A 26126-nucleotide genomic window follows, 5' to 3' on the forward strand; every position below is an offset into this window, starting at 1 on the left:
TGAGAGGGGTAGGGTTAGTAGGGGGGCCAAAGTGAAGGAAAATTGACGTCATACTGTACATTCAGTAATGATTAATTACCAGATTTAATTAAAGAATAAGTTGTCAAATGCTGCCCTACTCTACCACTACCATCTCTTCAATTATTTTTTTCAAGGACTTTTATTATTATTATCATTATTATTAGGAATATGTATTTTCATAAAATTTGGGGTATGTTACCTAAGGTTCAAAAAATTACAAATAAATAGAGCGTTTGTTAGTTAAAATTCATCAAATTTGTTGATATTAGAAAAAAAATGAATGAAAATCTATATTTACTCCCTATTGATTTATTACTAACCTATTGGACGTACGTCAAATAAATATTTTCTAACTAAAATGCTCTAATAAGGGTGAAGATATACGTTAGGAGTCTGAGATTAATTTTTTAAACTATATGAAATTTACGTGTAGTTACATCAAATTTTAGGAGATGATAATACTATTATCCCTTATTATTATTATTATTATTATTGGGATCAACATATACACGATGTCATAAATAGACTTGGACTAATTGAAATTTACAGGAATTTCTAGTTTAAATTTAAAGGATGTGTACATGAATTTATAAATTTTGTAATATAATTTAAAGTTTGTAAGTTGTTTTTTCAGTAATTGGTAAAAGAAATTTAAAAATGAAATTATAAGATTAAAAATGTATCTAAGATGATAAAATCTTATAAGTTCATAATGACTTTCTAATTTACTTCCAAATTATTAACACAATTTTAATTAGTTTTTATCAGATCAATTATAACATTGTCATTATCAATCTTTTGTATGAATTCAATCTTAAATATTAATTTCAAGAACTTATTTTAAAGTAAGAACTAACTTTTATTCACAAGTTTCAAACTTATTAATTGAATTTATAGTTGTGATTCAGTTTGGGCCCAAAAAATTATCGATCTACTATCATTAGAATAAATATAATATTTAATCATAATTAATTATTATAATTAAAAATAAAAAGTTATTATCATGACCATATAATGGCTGTTGATCGTAATTTTTTGAAGGATATTTTGGTATTTTTATCTTTTATCTTTAATTTCTAGAGTTGCAAAATAATTCTATAATTTTTTTATATATAAAATGTTGGTTCTTCTGGTGCCGGATTTTGCTAAAGTTGTCCCAATAAATCATGTTCCTCTAACGATTTTGGCATTTTTATCCTTTATTTTTTTAGGGGGTTGCAAAAGAATCCTATAACTTTTTGACATTTTGCAATTTTAGTTCTTTCAGTGCTGGATTTTGCAAAAGTTGCAGGAATAATCATGTGTGACGTCATTCTCTTTTTCATTTTTTCATTCATGTTGGCAAAGTGAACCAATCAGAACAAAAGCCCCAATTAAATGAATCACGTGAAATGTACATGATTTATGTTGATGATTTTTGCAAAATCCGAATCTAGTTAAAAAGATCAAATTTACGAAATGTCAACAAGTTACATAATTCTTTTAAAATTCTAAAAAAATAAATAAATAAATAAAAATACCAAAGTATCAAAATTATCAAATTAAAAATATATTTTTTATTCACAATTTTAAAATTAATTCATTTGATCAGTAATTATTTATCTTACTTTTTTTATTTGATTACATAAATATAATATTTTTTTTAATATTACACGTGCATCTAACGTACTTCAATGACTAGTTAGGTAATTCTCCTTCAATTACTCTTTATATACCTCAATAACGTGGTGAACTCTCTAATAATTTTCTTAATGTATGAAAGTTAATTAAATGAAACTGATTTATTACACGCATATTTAATAATATTTACCACGCTACAAAATAAATGGATTATCTTTAATTTATATCAATCAAATAAAATTGTTGTAAAAATTTAAATTTCGACTACGGCTAATTAATATTAATTATCTATGACTAAAATATTTATCATTATTTTTAGTTATGATTAATGTTTCGATCTTGTTTGCAAAGTCCGCTACAAGAAAATGGATCAATAGCAACGGAAAAAAAAATAGTGTCGAGCTAATTAGTAAGTCAAAATCTCTTTTGCTAATCTGGATTATTTAATACAAGAAACTCACTTGCTAATGAATTTAGCAACGGAAACTTTCTTGCTAACAAATTTAGCAATGAATTATTTTAAATATATATTAAATAATGTAGATTAGCAACGAAAATATTACTTACCAACTACCTCGACTCTGATCTTAATTAGCATCAATATTTTTCATACTATTGAGACATTTTTTCGTAGTGAACAACTAATAGCAGTTGCGCAGGCGTTTAATTGGAAGAAAGAAAATTTTCGTTCTATAACTTTCCTTTGAATTCATTTTGGTCCTTTATCTTTGACAATATTAAATTTAGTCCTTTATCTATCAGTTTTGCTTAGATTTGGTCCTTTAGCTTGATTTATAACTCTTTTGCCCAGTTGATGATAAAATCTAATAGTCCATCCTAATGCTCTAAGTATAATATAAATAAATATTTTTTCAATAAACCTAAACTCCTATATCATTCTAGACGTGCATTAGCTACAAAATGCAAAATGTATGGATATATATGGACTAAAGTTGCTCTTGAAAAGCTATGTAGGGGTAATATTGTCCGAAACAGGGTCAAATAATTAAAATTAAATAATTTTAAAAGTTATCGGACTAAAACTAAAATGGATAAATTGAAAGAACTAAAATTAGTAACAGGCAAATTTATAGGACTAAAACAAATAATTTTTCCATTTAATTAGTGTTTGCCACGAAATTTAACTTGGTAATTAGTTACGACAAGGCACGCACATAATTCTATTATGATCGAGAATTAATTAGACAATTAATCTTCAAATTATGCGTGAAAAGTTAATTATCTTGGCTAATTAAGTGTTATACCTAAAAATTGACCAAAAATGTCCTTTGATAATTATTGGACAAGAGAAAAAAAAATTATAATTAAGATATAATTGCGACGTTTAATTAATTAGAGCAACAAAGCTCGTGGGAGCTAGCTCTAGACTTTCATTCAGAGTGTATATTATATATATATATATAGCCTCACAAATCATAACTCCTTTAATTACTTAATTATTTTTTTGAGATATCTAAATTCCGGCCCGCGGGCTATTTGTATTCTACAATTTATTATTTATCAAGATATTAGCCGTCGGCGCATGCCGTCCATACACGTATATATAATAAATAATTTTTTATATTTTTAAATATATCATAAATAAAAATAGAATATTTAAATCAAGAGATTGATTTTTTAAAAAAAATAATAAATAAAAAAAACCAACTTAAGGTATTTATCGACACAACAAAAGAATAGTGTATTTGTGTTAAAATGACGTGTAATCACTTTTGTAAGAAAAAAATAAATAAATAATTGGTGTTGTGGTGCCACTACCCATCATTTGTGAATGCAGAAGGTCTGTTCTTTTTATATAAAATAAGCTAAATATTCAAAAAAAAATTCTATCTAACCCTTTAAATTTTTAGATGAAGCGATTGTCTGACGTGATATTGAGCCAGACTGTAAACAAAAAATCATGAATTTGAATTTCGTTACCGTTTGTTTATAATGAAAAGGTTTCACATGAGCTGGTTGTTAAACATTATTCTTTGTTATTGTAGTTATTTATAAGTCATTCTATTTTTATTTTTTTTATAGAAGTGAAAATTATAAAATTAAATTTATATTTTAATAATTTGAGTAATATATCGACACAATTATACATTAATATGTATAACAAATAATCATAAAATAAAATAAAAACTCATACATCTTATGGACCTCATATATGAGAGAGTCATTTCCCAACCAATTATAATATTCTCATAATTAAATGATGGTACTTATAATAAATGTCAATATACAAACGCATTTTCAAATACAGTTGTCATTTCCCCAAATTAATCCTTCACACGTCTAAATCAAAATTATACACCAATATTAAGCCTTCATGTTCATAAAAAAATACGGCCATAAATGATTCGAGTCGAGCCAAATGTATTATTAATTAAATTTATTTGAACTATTATCAAATTTTGAAACAAAAGTGCACTTGAATTTTATTTAATTATTTATCTAATCCAGTTCAAACGAATTTTAATTGCATCAAACACGAGCCCGGCTCGAATAATTTGATATCGTTTTAGTATATTATATTATTTTTATAATTGAATCGAACTCGCGAGCTTATCGAACAAAAAAAATTATTTACTTAAGCTTGATTCATTAAGTTTAATAAATTGAATTCAAACAAGATTTTACCAATTGATTTCAATCGAATGTCGAATAATTTGACTTATTTTTCACCCTTAATCGAAAAGCTTACAATCATTAAAAAAAATAAAAAAATGGCTCGTGTAAAATAAAAAAAGAATGTGAGATTGAGACTACCCTACCTATTTATCAATAATGTCTTAGCCTAGTGATGAAGGCTGCAATCTTATAAATAAGTTCGAGATCATGGTTTCGAGTCTCACCGAACGTGTAAATATTTGAGTTTATTATAATTTATTTGATAATTTTTAGCTATATTAATATATTGATCGAACTAATGTTTTATCTACCATTAAAATAGCTAGCAATTTTACAACTATAAGACTTTGAAATTAATTAATTTCGGCAACTCTTTTTCTTCCCTAATTAATTACATAGTTTCATTATTTCATTCTCTTCATTTCTCTTTCTTCCTCGTGGGATTGGAGGGTTAATAAAAAATATATATTATTTCTTATATTACACTATACAACATAAAAACCATAATAAATCAATTATTCACTACGATAAAATAAAATCAGTATAAAAAATTAATTTTTAACCACAGTAAATTAATATTTATCGTAATTTTAGTTATAGTCAAAGTATTTTTTTCATTTTTTTTTTAGCTAAAACTGATGTATTCCTTAGCTATAGAAACAATGACCAATGGCAGTTGTTAATTAATATTTCTCACAATTTTTTACTTTTAACTATATTAATTAATCACGACAACAAATCATATTTCTCGTAGTGGGGATCAATTAATTGGGCTGGTATTGGCTAATATGATGAGGTGCAATCGCACGTTAAATATATCGTACTTGTAATAATTAATCTAAGCTTTTCAGAGGTTAATTAGTGAATTGGTGGGAAAATAATCATTTTTGTTGTATCCACAAGATCAAATTTTTCTGTTAATAGTTACTGAGAACATCTAAATCTAGAAATTAAATGCATTTAATTAAGTACTTATCTTTGACATGGCAAAACGTGTAGCTAGGTTGATTCTTGAAAATTAATCAAGAAATCGGTGTTTGCTGAAAAGCCCTTATATTTCATTAAAATTATCATTTTACCACACTTATAGGCAATTTAAAATTCACGTTCACGGCAATAAATTATAATATTACTCACAAAATTTTAAAGTTGGTATTAATAATATATGTTTAGTGATGACGAGAGTTGTGTATAAAGTTGTTACTATTATTAATTATTGACACGTCTATAGTGATAATTTATTTCACTATACATGTCACTGATTGTTGTCCTCAACAACTTTATGCACAACTTTCAGTCATTCTTGCTAATGATAAGTTGTACAAAATATTTATTACTAAGGTTAATTACACTCTCCTTTTCTGAGGTTTGTTATATATAATTACACGTACACCTCTTGTGGTTTGAAAATTTATATCTTGTATTACTGAGATTTATTTTCATCTAATAAATAAATCCCTCCGTCAGTCGAAATGTACTACTTTGTTAATATTAACAAAAAAATGAATAAAAATTAATATTTATTCTCGATTGACTTGTTACTGACTTATTGCAGATCAAATAAAATTTTCTGAATTAAACTACCTTTATAACGGTAAAGATATACCTCCTCACATGTATTAGCGTGTGAAAATATATAAAAATAATTTAATCATAAAAAAATTATTTAACCTGTAAGAAATCAATAATAAGTCAATCAAAAGTAAATATGAATTTTTATTTTTCTTTTTATTATTAATATCAATAAATTCAGTAAATTTTTAATTAATAAATAAACTTATTTATTAAACGAAACCAAACCTCATGAGTACTAAATGTAATTTTTAAAACCATAGAAAATTTACATATAATTACACTAAATCTCAGGAGAAGAGAACGTAATTATCCCTTACTACTGTTCAACATATGACATACATGATTATTATAACTAAAATAAAAATTATCAGTAAATATATATAGTTAATGATAATATTAAAACCATCGCTTGAATATTATTATTATTTTATTTTTTTGGGCAAACACCTCCTACGATACGACGATTTATATCGAAATTGGAACTACAAACCAGATGGGTGGCATTGTTAATTTAAGTACCTGCAGACAATCCATATCAATATACATTCATTTACTGAAGAAACTGGATATTTGAAGACATAAGAGAAGGCCAAAATTCTAAGTACTTTCACTGCTTTGGGCAACTCTAAAAGCTACCATATTAAAACTGTTGAAGGAAAGACAAGCAGAACATCACTTCGAAATCAGTATTTGAATTCTCCAGAAAAATTGGTGAACAAACATAAGGCGGATCCGGAGCGATCACTGCCTCAAAGATCTTCCTTGCCCCCGGTACCAATGCCTAACAGTTTCTGGAGTTCCCCGCTTTCGTATGCTTCAAGAGTGTCTGCGAACAAGGAATTGCTCATTAAACAGGAAACGGCCAATAAGAGAACTAAAAATGAATTTGGAATAGATAAACAAGGTACCATCAGAGCCTCCAATATGCTTTCCGTTTATGAAAACCTGTGGAACGGTTCGCCTCCCAACAATCTTACTCAAAGCATCTTGAATTTCACCACCGTCATCTTCAAACAAAAAAGACAATGAAAAGCTATAGATAGATAGACAGACAGAGAGAAGTGTGGTTGTTCTGTGTTAGTTTCTTCAGTTTCATCTGATTAGAAGCCTGAAACGCTGAAACCACATAAATACAACTGCTAGAAGTTGGGCGTTTTGTTTAAGAACCCAGAAGTAATTCGTTTAACTCGTCATCCTTTAAATTATTGAGATTGTTAAAATGTTACTGGTTTTCTGGCTGGTTCCCACTGGTGCACAGATGCTGCTTTCATCTGCTTATATAGGGCGAGAATGTATGTTAAAATATATGCGTGGATAAGTATTTCAAGCTGCAATTATGTGATGGACTGCATCTTAAGCTGCAAATTCACTCCCAGTTATCTTTTCTATCTTAATAGCTCGTGTGAATTGCGATCAGAAATGATCTTTGCAATTTCTATCTGCAGATTATCCAAACAATAAATATATGTAGAATTCAAATGATAAATAGAGCTTCTGAAAGACAAACCTCGTTCGTCGAGTTCAACAACATGTGGCACCTGTTTCAACTCCTGGAAGACTCCTTTTGCCCTTCTACAGTATCTACATGTTGATTACGGCAACAGAAAGCAACAATATTAACGACACTGCAATTATCAATTTATCAATGTTTAACAAAAGGTTAAACTAACTTTTCAGTTACAAGTTCCCCCAAATTGTACCACTTCTCAAGATGCACTCAAGCAAGATTAAAACGTGAAAGGACTTATACCTTGGACTTGGTAGAGATTGATAATAACAGCTTAAAGGAAGCAAGTCTAACCATAAATGTGAAACATTTTAGGTTTCACCATACAACTTTTTACCGGGTGGAATATTACAATCCAGAACAACAGCATATTCAGCTTCTATGCGTCGATTAAAAGCACCAAGCATGATGACAGTTGGACACATGAATCAAACCTTGTTTATTTCGGATCATTATATTAGACTAAATAAGATCTATAGTAGACATTGACTGAAGTTCGGAAAATCCTGGCTTTGTGGATTCAAGATGAACTTCAAAAGGACCCTAAAATGGAACCCTCAAGAAACTTCTAAATATTCTAATTGAAATTATAATATGAATCTAATGAAATAAATACACCCCCATCACACATTAATGCTACTCCCAGAATAGGTATATAAATTTGTTTTGATGGACACTCCAAAAAGATGGCATGAGCAAATAGAACACTTAACCTTCCGAAAATAAATAAATAAAAGCCTTCCTTAACTTCAGTTACTGAGGAAAGGATCAGTAACAGAGGGTGCTCTAAACTAATACAACATTAGGTAGCATCCGCTCTCTGTTTATTACACATTCCATTGATTCAGCTAATCGCATACCAAGGTCAAGATAAACCTGAATTGCAGTCCCCAGTTAGATATGATTTTTTCGTGAAAGGTTCCGCACAGTCTATAATTAATACTCCAGTTCTTTCACATTGCTTCAGAAAACAATGATGTGGTATTCTAAGAAAAAGAGGGAGAGATCGCAGCAGAATAATTGCTTTGGTACTATTGTTGTTATAATGATTGAAAGATGTAATTGGTGACAATTAATGTTGTTGGTTAACAATTTGAAAAATAGAGGTTTCGTATTAGTTTCCCAAGTTTGTGGATAGAAGCACTAAAATGTATGGGTGGACTGGAGAATGAATAGTTGGAGGAATTGGTTCTGAAGTCTCCTTCACACCCTCAAACTATCAACCTACTATTCATAGTTACAATTGGAATGTTATCCTGCTCAGCAATATGAGATTCATTGGCCTTAGTCTTCTAGAGATTCCTTGCAACTTGCATGAGCTATTTTTTCTTCTTCTAGATTTTTACAAAGCCCATTAATAAGAAAGAAGATTCGTCAAAGAAAGTTGACAGCTCCATCTACTGAAAGTCTCATCGGGAAATTACTATATATCTAACATCCATAAAAATTATGTTTGCCCCAAGTCTGCTATCAAGATCTACGCAGAGTCTACCCAAGTACACTATCGGCCAGCGAAGATAATTCTGGAATACTTATAAGGTATCAAAGATGTTGGCATATGGTATGAGTCCACATTTGAAGCAAGATGAGCACACTGTAACCTACTACAATACCAAATCAACAATACTAAAAGTTCTTAATGAAAGCAACTAACAGAGAGAATATAAAGCTCAAGCAACACAGGTGAGCAACATGAAGATATTTTCACTTCCGCAACACAAATTAAAAGAACTATGCACGATGCTTGGAGTCTCGCATAAACGCCTTAAGGAGAAGTATTAACGTGCTTTAGTAAAATCTAGAGAAAGGGAAAAAATAACTTATGTAAGTTGCAAGGTTGAATCTCTAGAAAACTAAGGCTTTCTAAGAAAGTTACTACTTCCTAACCATAAATCTCATGTCAATTACTCAAGAATCTACCATTTATAAATATAAATAGGTCTAAGTTGATGTTTCAAAAGTGTGAAGAAAGAGACTTCCAAACTATTTCCTCGAACTATTCCTTCTCTACGCCACTCATGCATTTTAGTGCTTCTATCTACAAACTTAGAAAACTATTACCTAAACCAGTTATCTTTTAACCTTTATAAGATACCACATCCTATACAAGAATAGCCACTAGCATTGTATGCCATTTACAATCCACATTATTGGTGAAGTACCCATAACCCAAGTACAATAGCGTACCATAAAACTTGTTTTTATCTGCATTCCATCAAGTGGACAATTGCAGATTTCCTTTCATACAAAGGAAGATTGCAAGAAAAAGCTGATGTAAAAGTTCTAATAACTGGCCATGGTAAAGCACATGCCAGTGTGTAAGTGCTAATTTCAGTCAGAGAAAACCCTTCGTATGTGCCCAATGTAAAATCCTTCCTCTCCTTCGGCCTTCCACATCCATTCGCCACCAGTACTTCATTTTACTAGCTAAATTCTCTAAGTTGCACAATAGAATGGAAAGCAAACTAAAGAGAAACCCATTCCAGATCAAGGGGCCCAAACTTATGATTTACATATAAATTTTGTATCACCATTCACCAAACGGCATAACTCTTAGTTCCTGTAATGTTAAGGGCAAAACACATTTCAGTCATATAATAAACCCCTCAACAGGTGAAGTCAGATTTTGATACTTCAACCATATTCAATCACACATCAGAAGCTCATGAACATGACAATCTTTACACACCAATAATTTCTTAATCTCAACCTAAGATGAATGATACTTAACAGAAAATCAGAAAGCCCATAAAAAAAGGCCTAAAACTCAACTCACCCCCACGATCTGCAGCAACAATCACACCCCAAACAACAAATCACAACAAAGAACAGGGCCATAAAACCACCGAAAGAATATTAAACAAAAGCAAAAGAATTCAAGAAAATGGTCGTACGGGCAGTAAGATTTGGAGAAGATAACTATGGAATTAGATGAGATGGTCTTCTTCACAAAAGCAGATGGAGATTTTGGCTTTGCTTCGACATATACGGTATACGACGCCAGCAAAAGGGTAACCAGTAACGTGATTACTGAAATGAATTGATTTCCTTCATTTGCAGAAGGCTTCGCCATTTTTCCAGTGCAATCAGAGTTGAATCGACAGTTCACTTCAAGATCGGAACTTTACGGCGCAGGCTGGCTCGGGTAGATTTGGGCAATCGGAATATTTTACTGTGGAATGAAAAATAAGTTTTAGATAAAAAATATATTATGCAAATAAATTACGCTTTTTTTAAATAAGTTTTAAAAAAATATACGGACACCTCTATTTTTTAAAATTACATTTGCGTCCCTCCAAAAATAATTTTTTTGTAATTGCATTCTTCTTTTATTAGAATTTAGATAAAAATACTAAGTTGGGCAAAAAAATTTGCATAAAATGTTAATATTATGCATTATTCAGCATATATATGTTGTTGATAATATGATAAGTCTTTTCTATTTATTTAGGATTAATTACATTTAGATCCCATCTAAAAATGTAAAATTATATTTTTTTTAAAAAAAAATTGAAATTACATTTTACGTCCACTTAAAATATTCACTGTTTACATTTAATCCTTTCCGTTAGAATTTGGATGAAAAAATGCTAATGCAAGCAAAAAAATTTACTATGAATTTTAAATTTTTTTCCTCATTAACATTCCGGTATATTTTTTTTACTTATAAAGGGATAAATATAATATATACACACATATGGATTGAGGTAAACATCATTACCAAATCCCAACAAAATGGGGTTAGGTACAAACAGTGAAATTTCGGAGGTAGGTAAGAGAAATTTTGATTTTTTTTAAAGGAAAAATGAAATTTCGTATTTTTAAAGGAGGTTCAAGTGTAATTAACCCGTTCATTTATCAGCAACTATTTTTTATCCAAAAGTAATGATTTGGGGATAATATTTTAATATAATTACACCCTTTTGGTTTTATATATTTTACATTTGTTCTCTTATAGGTATAAAAATATTATTAAGGTATCTTTTTTAATAAATTATACAAAACTTTGAACGAAGTGTAAGATTGAAAGTTTATACATTTTTTTTGCCGATGTCAATATTTTCTATCCAAATTCTAATGAAAATGATATAATTGTAAAATGAGATTTTTTAAAAGGGGTGAAAATTTAATTTCAATTTTTGTTTGAATTAATGTGTAATTTTGCATTTTAGTAGTGAGTGCAAGGGAAATTAACCCAAATTTAAAATAATTAGCTGTAATTCCTTTCATTAAGACTCTGAGGCATTGTTTACAATGAAGGATTAGGCTGGATATTCTCCTAATTTGGCTAATATCATGTTTATTTTAGTTTTGACCTGTTCTTGACAAAAAAAAATTCGGTAAATGTAATTTTCATAAATAAAAAAAAGATATAGTACAACAATCATGAATCAAGTAGTGTTTCCTTCGATAGGCCAAGGGATACGCTACAATCTATAAAGTGCATGTGTATGTTCTTGATAAATTTTGATAAAGACTGAAATGCTCACCTAAAGAGTTGGGATATTTTATTTGAGTTGAATTAATTTTTAGGGTAAATTATGATGAGGTTTATCGTAATTATGACTACACCTTATTGTTTGAAAAATTGCAAAATCCCCCTCATGTTTAATGAAATTATGTAATCTTTGGATGGATATATGAAATTATCAACTTTGCTCTTATTATATTTTTTATTTTTTTAAAAAAATAAAACTTATAGAAAAACGAAGGGGTGGATGAATTTTTTTTAAAAATTATAAAAAGAAAGTATCTACTTAGTCCATAAAAAATCAAAAAGTTTTAAAAAATAAATAAAATTATAATTTTTGATCCACAATGGCATTTTGATCAGTTTAGCATAAAAAAGGAAGGAAACCTAACGGATTGAGCTAATTGTTAGACGGCCGTTAAAATCAGGAGAATATTGATAATTTTTCAAACAATGAAAAAATATTTATAATTATGCTAAACCTCAAGGGAGATTATTGTAATTCACCCTAATTTTTATCTGCCAGTTATGTCTTGAATGTTTTAGGGTATATGTGTATTTTGTTCTTAAATGTTGTCTTAATATCCCAAAAAACCTAATTTTGGTACCAATTGATATAGAAGTCATCTTGAGTTGACATGGTTAATGGTGAGGTTTTATCTTATTATAGGATAGCTTTGGAAAATCATAAATTTATGTTAAATTTTAACCATTGGCCTTGTTTACATGTGTAGACGGGATTAATGTGTGATAGATAAACGTATAATAAAATATGAAATATGTATAAGTACAATAAATTTATTTTTTATTTACTTAACATTATAAGACTGGTGATCAGCTTTTGATAAAATAATTCAAAAAAAGGTTTACTTTATTTGATTAAGATCATGATAAATTTATTTATTGGGTGGATTTTACGTGAGTTTTGTAAAACTCGAGATATGTTCCTTATTTTTTGCAAGACTTGAACCCCGACCCGCTCCATCCAATTGGACAAGAAACTCATACTGCCCCATGTCAAACCTATGAGCCAGCCCGACCGGCTTCAAGGTCTAAATTCTCGAAATTGAATTAAATTTTTTATTATCTTCAATTATTCAATATATTTATTTTAAAAATAAAAGGATTATTGATAAATACCTAATAAGTAATCTATATTAAAAATATAATATATTTTGCAATCAATAAAAATAAAAAAATCCAAAAATATTAAAAAAATTATAAATATTATTCACGATGGATCTACGGTATGTCTGTCACAAGATTTGATATTCGAAACGGACCCAATCGGGTCCACAAAATAAAAACTCGTCCCTGAATCTGAATCGATTAATTCGAATTCAAACCTACTTTATTTGGACCGAATTTGAAACGGGACCTGCTCTACCTATTTCATTTATCGTCCCTATTCTCCCTCTTTCCACCAGTCCATACACAATAATTAATTTAATTGATGAAGAGATGGGCTAGGGATGTATAAATGGACAGGAGATGAATGACAAGGTTTCGAAAAACATATGTATATGCAAATTCATTTATGGACAAAGTGTTTGAAACTTTAGTTGGAGCTCACTTTCTTATTACATGGACAACTATAGTCTGAATTCAACAATTTACTCAAGTTTGGTATGTAATGAGTGGTCAAGAGTTTGTTTGATGTGGGTCTGAATTTCAAATCCCTGTCTACTCATTACATCCCTAATTAGGAACGGACTATTGAGCTCGTGTACATGTATTATCCTTGCTCCCTCAGAATTTCCAAGTGGACCTCCAAACAGTGTCAAGAAAATCTGTGGTTTAATCATTGTACGCAATACCATGTGTTCATGTTTCTATCATACAATGTATGATTGGTTTTCGCATGAAATTCTTGTATGCATAGAATAAAATCTGTAAAAGACGACTATCCGATAAATTCTAATTCGGATTGAATTAATCAAATTTAAATTAATTATGTTATAAATAAAATATACATATTATGTGATTAATGTACTGTTCAAGAAAAGTGATCAATCATACAGCAACAAATATGTAATTGTTATGATTCTGTCGAACTTGATTTTGTGTGATAAATTTTCCATAGATTGCACCACATCAACACATTACAAGTCCTAGGGGTAACATGAGTTGATTCTCATCATTGAATTCTTTATGTCCATCTTTACTGTTGTATTTTTCACGCTAAATATATAATTTTTTTTACTCAAATCAAATGAATCACAGAATAAGTGTAATATGATTGGTTATTTTTTTTGAACTGTACACTAATCATACAATAAGTGTATTGTACTTTCATATAATTGATTTAGGATCCAACCGGATCTGTGTTAGAATTTTCGTGAATACATATAAGATTTTACTTTTTTTAGTTTTAGCTATTGTTGTAGAAATTCTAACCCGGCTTTGATTTGGTTACATTTAAACCAATTATATGACAAGTACAATACTGTCATTATGTGATTAATGTACAAAAAGTGATTAGTAAATAAATCATATTTGCTTTTGGATTGATTTGATCCGGACCTGATTTAAATAATGATTTTCCACTGTTGGTAAATGTACATGCAATTTAGACTTTGAAGGCGGCGGACATTCATACATATACACACATATATACACACATCCACAGAAAGCTGTCTTGTGAATCTTGTTTGATATATCTCAGAAGTGAAGCTTCTGTCTTTCAGACAAAGACCCTCCTCCAACTTCCCTGTGTTGCTCCATGTCATGTCATATTGACTACAGCAGTACCAAAGTAGCAATGTAGATGAATTCCGTTAGATGCCTTTGTCTTCACCTCTTTGTATTTTCTTGCACCCTCTTCTCATCAGAATCTCATCTCTCCCTGTCAAAACAATTCCCTGTTGCTCATCAACCAATTCATACTGCTCCCCCACTCTCCAATGGCCATTTTCATCAGCCTCCCTGTTTCCTTTCTCTTTTTCTTGATTCTCTCCAATCATCCTTCACTTACCACTGCAGTACCTGCCGACGAAAATGATGTTACTAACTCGGCGAGTGCTCCACCGCCGTCGGCAGCAATGGCGGGATCAAGAATCAGCTCGTTCAAGCCTGGGATAGCAGTGATTGTAGGGATTCTCACTACTGTTTTCTCAGTGACATTTTTGTTGCTTCTGTATGTGAAGCACTGCAAACGGGGCAACTATGCGAATTCTTCCAGGGGTTATTATCCTCCGTCAAGAAGAAACTCAGGGATCGACAGGAAAGTGATTGAATCTCTCCCCATGTTCAGATTTTCATCCCTGAGGGGCCAGAAGGACGGCCTCGAATGCGCTGTTTGCCTAAACAAGTTTGAGGCCAACGAGGTCTTGAGGCTACTGCCTAAATGTAAGCACGCGTTCCATATTGAGTGCGTTGATACATGGCTCGACGGGCACTCCACCTGCCCGCTCTGTCGGTACAGAGTCGACCCGGAGGACGTGCTTCTCGTCGACACCAAATCGCTGTACAGTAACAGTGGTCGGGTTACACCTCGGAATAGCGATCAGGGAAATGGGAAGGAAAACGGGAACCCGAGAATTTCAGGCCGGCATTCATACGCTGGTGAAAGAGGCGGTTCCCTGGAAATCATCGTGGAAAATCCAGGAGGGGAATTCCGGGGAAGAGTTTCATTGGACAGCTGGAATTCCAGGAGGAAAAAAACGAGGAACTCTGAGAACTGGAGGCGGGATTTGAGCATGGAAAGCTGGAAATCATCCAACTCGGAAAATCCGGGCAGGAAGTCAAAAGCCTCCAGGAAAGACGGGCAACTGCCGGTGCAAGGAGACAAGCATCGCCTGGAACACCGGATCATAATATCCGGCGGAGAAGAGGCGGAGGAGGGGGGACGACGGCGGTGGAGCGACGTGGAGGCGGCGGAGTTCCTGTACCTGAGGAAAGAAATGATACTGGGAGAAGGGGAAGAGGAGGAGGGGAGTGGCAGGGACAGGGGAGTAATAAATGAGAGAAGTGTGTCGGAAATAACAGGGATGAGTAGGTATAGGAGCAATAATGGAGGGAGAGAGAGGGAGGAGGAAGGGGTTGTGAAGAGGTGGTTGGCTTGGGTTTCACAATCCCAAGAGCAGCAGCAGAGTACAGCTGTATGCTCTGCCACTTCTTCTGCTGCCATTGCTGGTTGATTGAGAGCTTCAGAATTTAATACTCTGTTTTCTTGATTTTGTAGTGATTGATACATGGAATGGAATTGGAATGTGGGGCGGGGTGAGGTGTGGGGGGGAAAGGTTCATGTCTTTTCATGCCAAGAAACATTATCCATTGGGACTTGAAGAATTGGCTCCTCTGTAATGTAATGTGATGATCAAGTTGAATATGGTACTGAGTTTAAACTATTCTTTATTTTAATTCTTTTATACTATGATGAGAATTTTATAACATGACCCAAGTGAAAAGGCTTTGGGATTTGCTATTCAATTACATATGATGAATATAATTAAATTAAATTACTCAATAATCAATTCAAAAAGAATTTAAAAATGATGGATAACTTAATTTGTTAAATAATATAAACTAAAATTAGGAATTTTTTTTTTCAATATACTTTCAAATTCAGTGGAGCTCAATTTGATTAGTGAAAACATATAAAATACATGTAGTTAGGAATTGACAGAGATTGCACTGCACGAACGAGTGGTGCAGTTTGGAGACTGTTTTGGCGTCCTTTTATGATTTTTTGTTGTCATTGTGATTAAAATGCCCCTATTATGAATGTATAAGAATCTTTGGGCATTTTTTTTACTTGTTTTAACTTATTTTGAATTTTTTTTTATTTTCATCTCTCTAAAATTTAATTTTTTAAATATATTTATTTAAAAATACGAAAATATTATATAAAAATTTTAATGCTTAATAATTTAAATTAAAATCACAATGCAAAATTTAAATACCTTAACAAATATGAATATTAATGAATTAAAAAAATTATACATTATTATTTTTTATTTCAATTTTTTTTAAACATATCCAAAAGTAAAAATATATTTTTATACATATTTATATACATTATTTTTTATTTTCAAACTTTTTAAAAATATATTTATATTAAATATAAAGTACCAAAAAATAAAAAAAATTACCTTATAAAAAATAATATATTAAATTTTATTTTTCAAATTTAGATATGTAGATGAATATAAATCTTAAATAATTATAATTTATAAATTAATTTAAATTATTATTTAGGTTAAATATTTTTTAATTATATTATTTTTTTATAAATGATATTTATATTTAAATTAGTATTATATATATTTAAAAGAAAAAAGAAAGTCAATATATATCAGATAAAATAATTAATTAAATATCTAATAATTGTTATAATTATCTGAAACTATGCTTAATTAACTAAAATATATATTTAATGATTATAATTAAATTAATTTAAAAAATTAAGAAAAAATTGGGGAAGACGACGATGGCCACCTTTTTTCTGCTGTCTGGGTGACGATAAGATTTGATCTAAATGATGACGACGTCGCTAGATTTGGGGGCCACGACCTGCGCCCTCTTTTTGTTTTTTTTTGGGCGACATCAACGTCGCCAGATCGGAGATGGCGAGGGCGGGGAGTGGGATGGAGGTAGGCAGCGGGGGTTGGGGTTGGGGTGGCGGGGGAGGCAACGAGGGTGGGCTGATGTGGGAGTAGAGTTTTTTTTTTTTTAAATTAAATATATTATAATAATAATAATTTATTTTTTATAATTCTTAATGATTTATATATAATAATAGCCAATCACCGTAAGAATATAACGATCTGGCGATAAAAAATTTAACGCCGTTAACCTCAACCAAAAAAGCCAAAAAAAGAGAGAGTGGGCTGAATTTATTAAAGCAAAGGAGAGTGTTTTGCTTATGTTCAAATTAGAAATGGGATTTTTACTAAATTTTTAAAATACAAAGGGATTTTATGTAATTTTGACAAATATTAAACTATTTGAGAGCAACTCATATTTCAATTCAATTGAAACTTATTTGAGTTTGCTCCATTTATTTATTAACATATATTGTCAAGTTCGATAATAATTCAAATAAAGTTAAATATAATATAGGGATAATTACACTTTTCTCCTCTGAGTTTTAGTGTAATTATACGTAATTTTCTGTTGTTGAGAAATTATATTTAATGTAATTAAGATTTACTTCTGTATGACAAATAAGTTCCACATTAGTCAAAATTCACTAAATTTGCTGATATTAACAAAAAAATTAAATGAAAATTGATATTTAACACGATTAACTTATTACTGACTTATTGTAGGTCAAATAATTTTTTTCGAACTAACTACCCTTATAACAATGAAAATATATCTCCTCACATGCATTAACAAGTAAAGACGTATGAGGGTAATTTAGTTATAAAAAGATTTATTTTACCTGCAATAAGTCAGTCGGGTTAAATATAATTTTTTTTAATTTTTTATTAATATCAACAAATTCGATAAATTTTGACTAATGGAGGGAGTTATTTATTAGATGGAAGCAAATCTCAGGGATACTAAATGTAATTCCCCAGACTGCACCAAACCTCGAGGTTTGAGAGTGTAATTATTCTTATAATATTAGTAAATTACAACAAATTCTCATAAAGTTTAATATAATTATAAATATTCCTTATTATTTGCAAAATTATTAATTTCTTTTATTTTAAGAAATATCCAATAATTAACCTAATATATTAGTTTTCGTTAGGATTCCATCTATTTTTATGGTAAACTAACCAGATTCCATCAATTTTTTATGGTAAACTGACAAAAATATCTTTTTAGACCTATAAATTATAATTTATTTTTTTAAATTTTTTAAAAAAACTTAGGAATAATTATACTCTCCTCCCCTGATGTGACGTCCATAGAATTTTATATACAATTGAAAAACTAATTAATAATTATTAAGAAAATTTATGTTTAATTATAAATAAATTATAAATTGCAATAGAAATTTATTAAAAATTGGACGAATTAAATCGGAGCTCATTATAATATTTGGGAGAAAATTATATTAATAAAGAAATTGATCTTATTAAGTTAAATATAAAATTATCATAAGATGGAATAAATTACGGAGGGGGTATCACACCTGAGGTTTGGTGTAATTACATATAAATTACACGTGGTTTGAAAAATTATATCTAACACCCCTAATGTTTGCTTCCACCTAACAAATACGTACCTCTGTTGGTCAAAATTCAGCAAATTTGTTGATGTTAACAAAAAAATCTAAATAAAAATTGATATCTACCCTCGACTTATTATTGACTTTTTGCAGGTCAAATATTTTTTTATAACTAAACTACCCTTATAACGTGAAAATATACCTTCTGTCATGCATTAATGCGTGAAGACGTATGAGAGTAATTTGGTCATAAAAATATTTATTTGACCTACAATAAATCAATAATGAATTATTTGAAAGTAGATACAGATTTTTTTTCTATTCTTTTTTTTAATATTAGCAAACTCGATAAAATTTGACAAATGGACTTATTTGTTAGACGGAAGCAAACCTCAAGGGTGCATGATATAGGAAGTGTTTGCAAAAACTTCTAGTTTTAGAAAAGTGATTTTTGTAGAAAAAATTGAAGATTGTTGCAGAATTAAAAGTGAGAATTGTTAGTAAAAAAAGTGAGAAATATATAAAAACTAAATTGAATAGTGTTTGAAAAAAATCACATCTAAAATAAACTTAATTGATTAAAAATCATTTTGTCTCTATTAAAAAGATATTAATTTTTACTTATTATTTCACTTGTTGTTTGTCAGTAATAATCATTTTTCCATAAAATATAATAATTTTTATTTCAATCAGTATATTTCATATTTAATTTTTCAAAAGATATTAAAAAGTATATATTTAATTTAATAATGCTCCCACTAAGTAATATAATTATTGATTAACTTGCATGATTCCCAAAAAAAAAAATTAATCAAATAATAATATGTGAACAAAATAAAATAATTAGATAATAAACCAAATAAATATAAAAATATAAAATAGTAAATATGTGAAAGTGTAAGTTTGATTACTATTAAATTATTCAAATAATTTGAGAAGTTTAATATCAATTTTAAATATAAAATTTTAAAAATAAATTAAAAATAATAAAAATAAACTAAAATTATTATAATGAGGATAAAATAATTATCCCAAAAAATTATGAACTTAGTAAACAATTTTTATTTTTCAATTTTTCAAAAGTTTCCATCCACCATGTCCATTTTTTTTTTTTTATGTTTTTTTAATTTAAAAGAAAAAAATACAACAAGAGCAAAACTGACAATTTTAAACCTATTTCATCAACTAAAGACTATTCGTAATTATGTCAAATTTAAAAAAAAAAAACTCGTTAGTAATTTCCCATAACATGCATTTAGCTTTAACTCATTCCTTCAAATTCCTACAAGTCCATCTATATACAAGAAAACATCTCATACAATATTTTATTGGTGAAGAATGATAGAAGGGATTAAAAAAAATTACAAAATGAAATCTTAGTAAAAAAAAATACATGTAATTTCAATTAATTTAAAAAGTAGCAATATGTTAACACATGCAGTACAAGACATTTGCTGAAATGGCAATGGCAAGCCACCAAGAGTTGTTCATAAATGTTCTCTATGCATTTAATATCTCTCTCTATGTACTTAAAAATCCACCTGTCAAGCAGTACAAAGATAAGCTAACACTCACAAAATCAAAAAAAAAGAAAATCAACATGATTTCGGAGAAGATTGTATGGAGTCAGGTTGAAAGAAATGGAGAAAAAAGAAATTGGGGGTGAGGGGTGATGAAGGTGTTTGTTGTCAAAGAAACAGTATTACAACATAAACACTTGACATGTTTGCTCAAACAAATGTAAACAAGTCGCGAACAATGATCTTATTACACTTTGACAATATATCCCACACAAATGATGGAAGAGATGCTGTCTACACACTATAATACATATATATATGTATATATATGGAATCTCAATATACATCATCACATTAGCATAACTAATAGTAGAGCCGCCAAACCGTAACATAGCAACGCCAATGAGATACATTTCCGCCAAGTATACACATCTCATACATATGCAAAATGCCAATTGTCGAGAGTACTTCCTGGTTAGTGATAGTGCAGTGATCCACCCAAGATTTCTTGCAGGATCACTTTTTGTCTGTGGTCACACCAACAACCACGTTGCTTACCTAAAAATTTTGAGATGTTCTCTGAGTAATGTTTTCCATGGAAAGAGATGAACAAGATGACAAAAACAGAAAACATAAACAACAGAATTTACCAGTTTCCCACTTTTGTCGACAGACATAGGGTTTTCGACCACAACAGTTTGGCTCTGAGAATTGGGCAATGCCTGCCAAAAGAAAAAAGGACCAGGCAGGAGATAAAGAAAAACATATTATCAGAAAGAACGAGACCTTGTAAGTTGGTTGAAGATCTCTTAGGACATATTCACATTTCAGAAACTCACTGTTGAAGTTGAAGGCGTTGGTGCTGAAGAGGGTGGTCCATTTGGCCTATGCATAGGAATGGGGACCCTAACATTTCCCATCTGCCAGTAGAAACAACGAGATAATACAAAAATACGCAAGAATGATACAAGTGGTCCAGCAATATGACCCCAAATGAATGCTTATATAGTTACAAAAATCTACCATAGATGGGCATCAGGTGTGAACAAGGAAAGAAGAATATTCTCTAATATGCCTCAGACCTTCCAAGAATAAATAAGCCAATATGTCAAATACACTTACATTGACATTTGTGATATATTGGCAAACAGCACATTTGACAGATGGAGCACCATAAGGGTACATGAGTGTCGTGTGACAGTTTCCACAGTTGACATGAGCGATATTAGGTGCTAAAAAAGAAAGACGAAAACCCGAATAAGTATGTAAGATGACCCAAAGAAGATTCAAAATGAGGGCAAATGTATTGAGATATTTCAGTTGAAAACAAAATGCAGTGATATAATGATGATAATAATCCTGCGGAACCATTAGATGGTCTAAAGGTGAGATTGGGCAACAATAATGTTATAAAAAAAACATACTTTTGCTGTTGATATATATTGCAGTCAGGTGTAGCATTCCATGATACATTCTACCTTTTCATGGGTCCTCCTATATACTATATGTACTTGAGCAAAATTCAGTTGAAAATGCACGAATAATTCTAGATCGCATACCTCAGTGTGAGAAAAAAAGGTTAATGCTATGCAAGAAAATCCAATTAATCATTCAGTTACTTTCTGGTTGAACATGTCAATTGTCCACTATATATCAGGACAGAAGTGGTAAAAGGAGCAGAAAAGGCAATTCTAAACACTTGTTAGGCAAACTATTATGTTGCTGCATGAAACATGGACAACCTCAAATATCAGAAGTAACTGAAGTACATTAGTGTCTGGTGATGAATGAAGCGAATAACTCGCTAGGAGAGCTTAAGTGGAAAGGTTCTTATAGCCTCTTCCATAGAAGGATCAAAACAAAAATTATGGAAAATTCAATTTAGCCCGCTAAAATATAAACCAATCATTAAGCTATTTAAACAGTGAAGAAATATTTAGTAGCTTTCTGATCACCAAACAAGCTAATAGTAGAATATAAACTACAGATAACTAATTTATAGTGCGTAAGACTCTGTCATTACAACCTTCTTGTATTACCTGGTGCCAGGTTTACTGTGTGACAACAGGAGCATCTCACGCTTGTAGCACCACGAGTATACATCAATAATGTACGGCAGCCTCCACATATCAGCTGGGCCATTTCCATTCCTGAGGATGAACTAGGTTTAAGTTACAGAAAACCAGAAACTGGGATCCAAGATTCAGACACAATGTATTAAATCTCTACATATTCATGCATCAAATATAGTCATTCTGAACTGTATCGAATTACCAGATCCCAGCCACATAATGCAAATGCAAACTCAGTGTTGCAGGTTACAGGTGGACATCTAAGAACGTGGGTCGACCAATTAAAAAATGAACCTTGCACTTCCGTTAATAGCAATATCAGATGCATGGCTGACTACTAATGCGTATTGCATAGCAAACATTAAACTGGGCTCAGAACATAAGATTCAAAATAAAACAAAACTAACATTGGACAAGTGGATATGTGGATGCCAAAGCTTACTCAAACAACCCAAGCTAGCAAAACTGACGATTAAGCACCAAAAATCATGACACCAAAGAGGAACAGGCCATTAAGACAAATCCAACCTCAGAAAATACTAGCAGCCTGATTGAGGCATGTTTTAATCAGTGATCACCATCATTTAGGATTTCCACAAGAATCAAAGAAGCTCCTTTTCCGGTGATCAGGCTGTATTTTAGTTATAAAAGGGGCGCTATGGCACACACCAGGGTGCAAAAGGCGAGAACCCAGCGCCATTTTCAAAGAATGGTGCTGGGCTTTCATGTGGCGCAGCCATGGCGCTTTTTCCTACTGGGGCAAGATCTGGCCTTTCTATAAAATTGGGGATAAAATTGGGGGGGGGGGGGTTGAATGAACATTAACAAATTTGCTTTTTTCTTGGATCTTTTGGCTGAAAATTAAAACCTAATCTTGAACGTGCTGATTTTGGTAACAATACTAATGGTATAAAAATATAAATAATTTATGCAAATATGCGCCGTGCTTCAAAAAGGCAACCGCCACATGGCTCCAAAGCACCCTTGCGCATGATGTGCCATGCGCTATTAACAACTATGTCGCCTTCATGGCAGGAAGACCAGCATGGTGATAAAGAAATGCATCTTCTAAGTGCCAATGATGTTTATGCACTGAATACATGACATTTGTTTTTAGTCAAAGGCCAAAATATAGTACATTTAAATTGATTGAGAAATGTTTAACTAATTTTCCATGCCCTTAATGTAAACAAAATAATTATTGATAATTAGGGTTAGAGAGAAATGACTATCATACTGGACAGATAATCCAAAACCATGATTAAACCTGTGTCTTGTGCAGCGATATCATTCTAGGAGAAAAAAAGACATCTTGGGGAAGCAATGCATGAGGCTTTGAGGACCTAAGACCCCCGTATGTTTTATTGCTGTGGAAATGTTTGCTGAGAATGATTAAAATACCTGTTATTTATTTACACCATAGACCAACATATGGTTTGAGTACTGGACTGTGACTTAAAAGTCATATGGTGATTACACTCGAGCACACAAAAAAAGTTCTACGGGTATCTAATTTCCAGCATATATCTTGCCCAAGTTGTATAACAGCATGAACTTCAAATAAGGGGCTGATTTAGCTCCACCTGATTCACAAATCTCATGAACTACTGACTATAAGTTTTGTCTGCAAAAGATAATCATGCAAAAGACATCTAGCATTGGTTTAATATTTTAAAGTTAAAGAGCCCAGAAGATTGGAAGATGCTCATACTTGATTAAACCATGGGCTCATGAATATTAATTATATGAGGAGTCATTGAAGAGGACACTTCATTCACTTCTAACTCAGGCAAAACGATCAGCAATTATCATTTTATTATAGTTAGAATAAGTGGATTATTACAGCACCAACATAAGCTTTTCTGAGTAATATCACCAAGAAAACAACAATCTTAACACAAACACTCACATGTCGAGCTCCTAAGTCCTGTTGAATTAAATTATATGATATCAGGAAGCACTTCTTTGAAATAGCATATCGAAGGCTTCATCATGGTCACATGATAAAAATAACCCTAAGATATTGCCTAAATCGAACACCAAAGCCATGGGAAATTTATTGAGAGTGTGCTCTCAGCATTTAAAACAAAAGAATAATCACATGCGCCAAAGTTAACAACTCTCAAGATTAAGAGCCTCCACGTGTTTGTAGATAATACGGCCATATGCCGGTGGTGCCTTCATTTCAAAAGCATATTGCTTTAAGTCCATAATCCCAGGGGTAATATCATTCATCTGATAAAAACATACCTAAATTAGTTACTTTGACAAAATTCCAAGTCCTCAATCTTCACCCACATAGCAAAAATACATGCATAATTCATCAAACATTCAGTGAGTGCTGAAAGCAAAATTCTCAACAAAAATCATACAACCAAAAAATACAGCATTATCCAATAAAATGAAGTTCTCTGGCATATGACAGAATAAGCCATCAATCAAATCTTTCCTTCTTCAGTTACTAGTCCTGCAAATCTATTCTCTTAAACACATTATACAATTAACCCCCCCCCCCCCCCCCCTACAGAAAATTACCTTCTTTATCTTCTTTTTCCCATAAATACACAAGAAGTTTTAGTGTTCAACTAAAATTAGAAACCCGCAAATAACCTGGAGGGGGGACTGTGGTGATGGCATTACACAAGGCGCAACACACATTGCTTGCCCCACTCGGGTACATAAGAAGACTCCGACAACCGCTGCACACTATCTGGCTCTGCATTCCTCTTCTCACACTACAAAAATTCAACCCAATTCGTCAAGAAAAATGTTGAATCAGAATCTTCAAAAGAAACCCACAAAAAATCATCCAAGAAAAAGATTGGAATTTGCAAGACTCACCAGAAAATTGAGGACAGAAGTCAATTAAAACGACAAACAGGGCCGATGGATTCACAATTCATCGGCGACTAAGAAGGCAATTTTGGTAGGAATTTCCAAAACCCGAATGGAAACAGAATCCTATCGGATTAAATTAGGAAAAGGAATTAGATGGCTTGTCGCTTGACATTTTCTCCTCAACTTTTTTCACTGGAATGGGTAGTATGGGGTCATGGTGGGCTACCCCTTTCATAATTTCATTATTTACCCGAATAATATTTTAATTTTTATAACCCCTACCTCTTAATTTTGGACATCCAACCGCAATCACAATTCCTCTTTAATTTTTTTTTTTAAATCTCAATCATATTTAGGGACTGTTTACAATAATTTCTGTTTTTATTATAGTTGACATAAATTTATAAAAAAAAAAAAAGAAGTTGTAAGTTTAATTTTAGTAAAAATTGTGAGAGCTCAAAATAAAACTTAAAAGTAGAAAAAAGTTGAAATTGGAATCTCTTGGAAAATAGTCTAATAAGCAATCAAGTTTGATACAAAATTACTTATAATTTTTTACTATTAAATTTAATCATGTCCTCAGCTGCTAATGAATAGGTAGTGCCCTTATTTCATTCTTTTATAAACCCAGGAATGGTGGCACGCCCAAACTTTTTTTTTTCTTTTAATTTTTAATCGAATGATTTCTTAATTTAAACTAGAGTCTAAGGACAGCTACCTTTAAAAAAAGTCAATTTAC

General features: G+C 30.9%; 3 protein-coding genes across 3 annotated transcripts; 1 reads left to right on the top strand and 2 right to left on the bottom strand.

The window, feature by feature from the left end:
- Positions 6330–10545, bottom strand: LOC105155719 (glutaredoxin-C4). The gene is made up of 4 exons (XM_011071640.2): positions 10255–10545; positions 7361–7434; positions 6762–6860; positions 6330–6679 (listed from the first exon to the last, which is right to left on the bottom strand). The coding sequence occupies exons 1-4, from the start codon at positions 10431–10433 to the stop codon at positions 6603–6605; spliced, it is 429 nt and encodes a 142-aa protein (XP_011069942.1). The 5' UTR covers positions 10434–10545; the 3' UTR covers positions 6330–6602.
- On the top strand, positions 14330–16162 carry LOC105155720 (RING-H2 finger protein ATL43-like). The gene has a single exon (XM_011071641.2). The coding sequence runs from the start codon at positions 14735–14737 to the stop codon at positions 15968–15970; it is 1236 nt and encodes a 411-aa protein (XP_011069943.1). The 5' UTR covers positions 14330–14734; the 3' UTR covers positions 15971–16162.
- Positions 20660–25623, bottom strand: LOC105155721 (protein LSD1). The gene is made up of 7 exons (XM_011071642.2): positions 25391–25623; positions 25160–25284; positions 22517–22627; positions 21600–21709; positions 21317–21397; positions 21128–21199; positions 20660–21035 (listed from the first exon to the last, which is right to left on the bottom strand). The coding sequence occupies exons 2-7, from the start codon at positions 25269–25271 to the stop codon at positions 20994–20996; spliced, it is 528 nt and encodes a 175-aa protein (XP_011069944.1). The 5' UTR covers positions 25272–25284; positions 25391–25623; the 3' UTR covers positions 20660–20993.

Source organism: Sesamum indicum, linkage group LG2 (assembly GCF_000512975.1).
Source record: "Sesamum indicum cultivar Zhongzhi No. 13 linkage group LG2, S_indicum_v1.0, whole genome shotgun sequence".
NCBI classification, from domain to species: Eukaryota; Viridiplantae; Streptophyta; class Magnoliopsida; order Lamiales; family Pedaliaceae; genus Sesamum; species Sesamum indicum.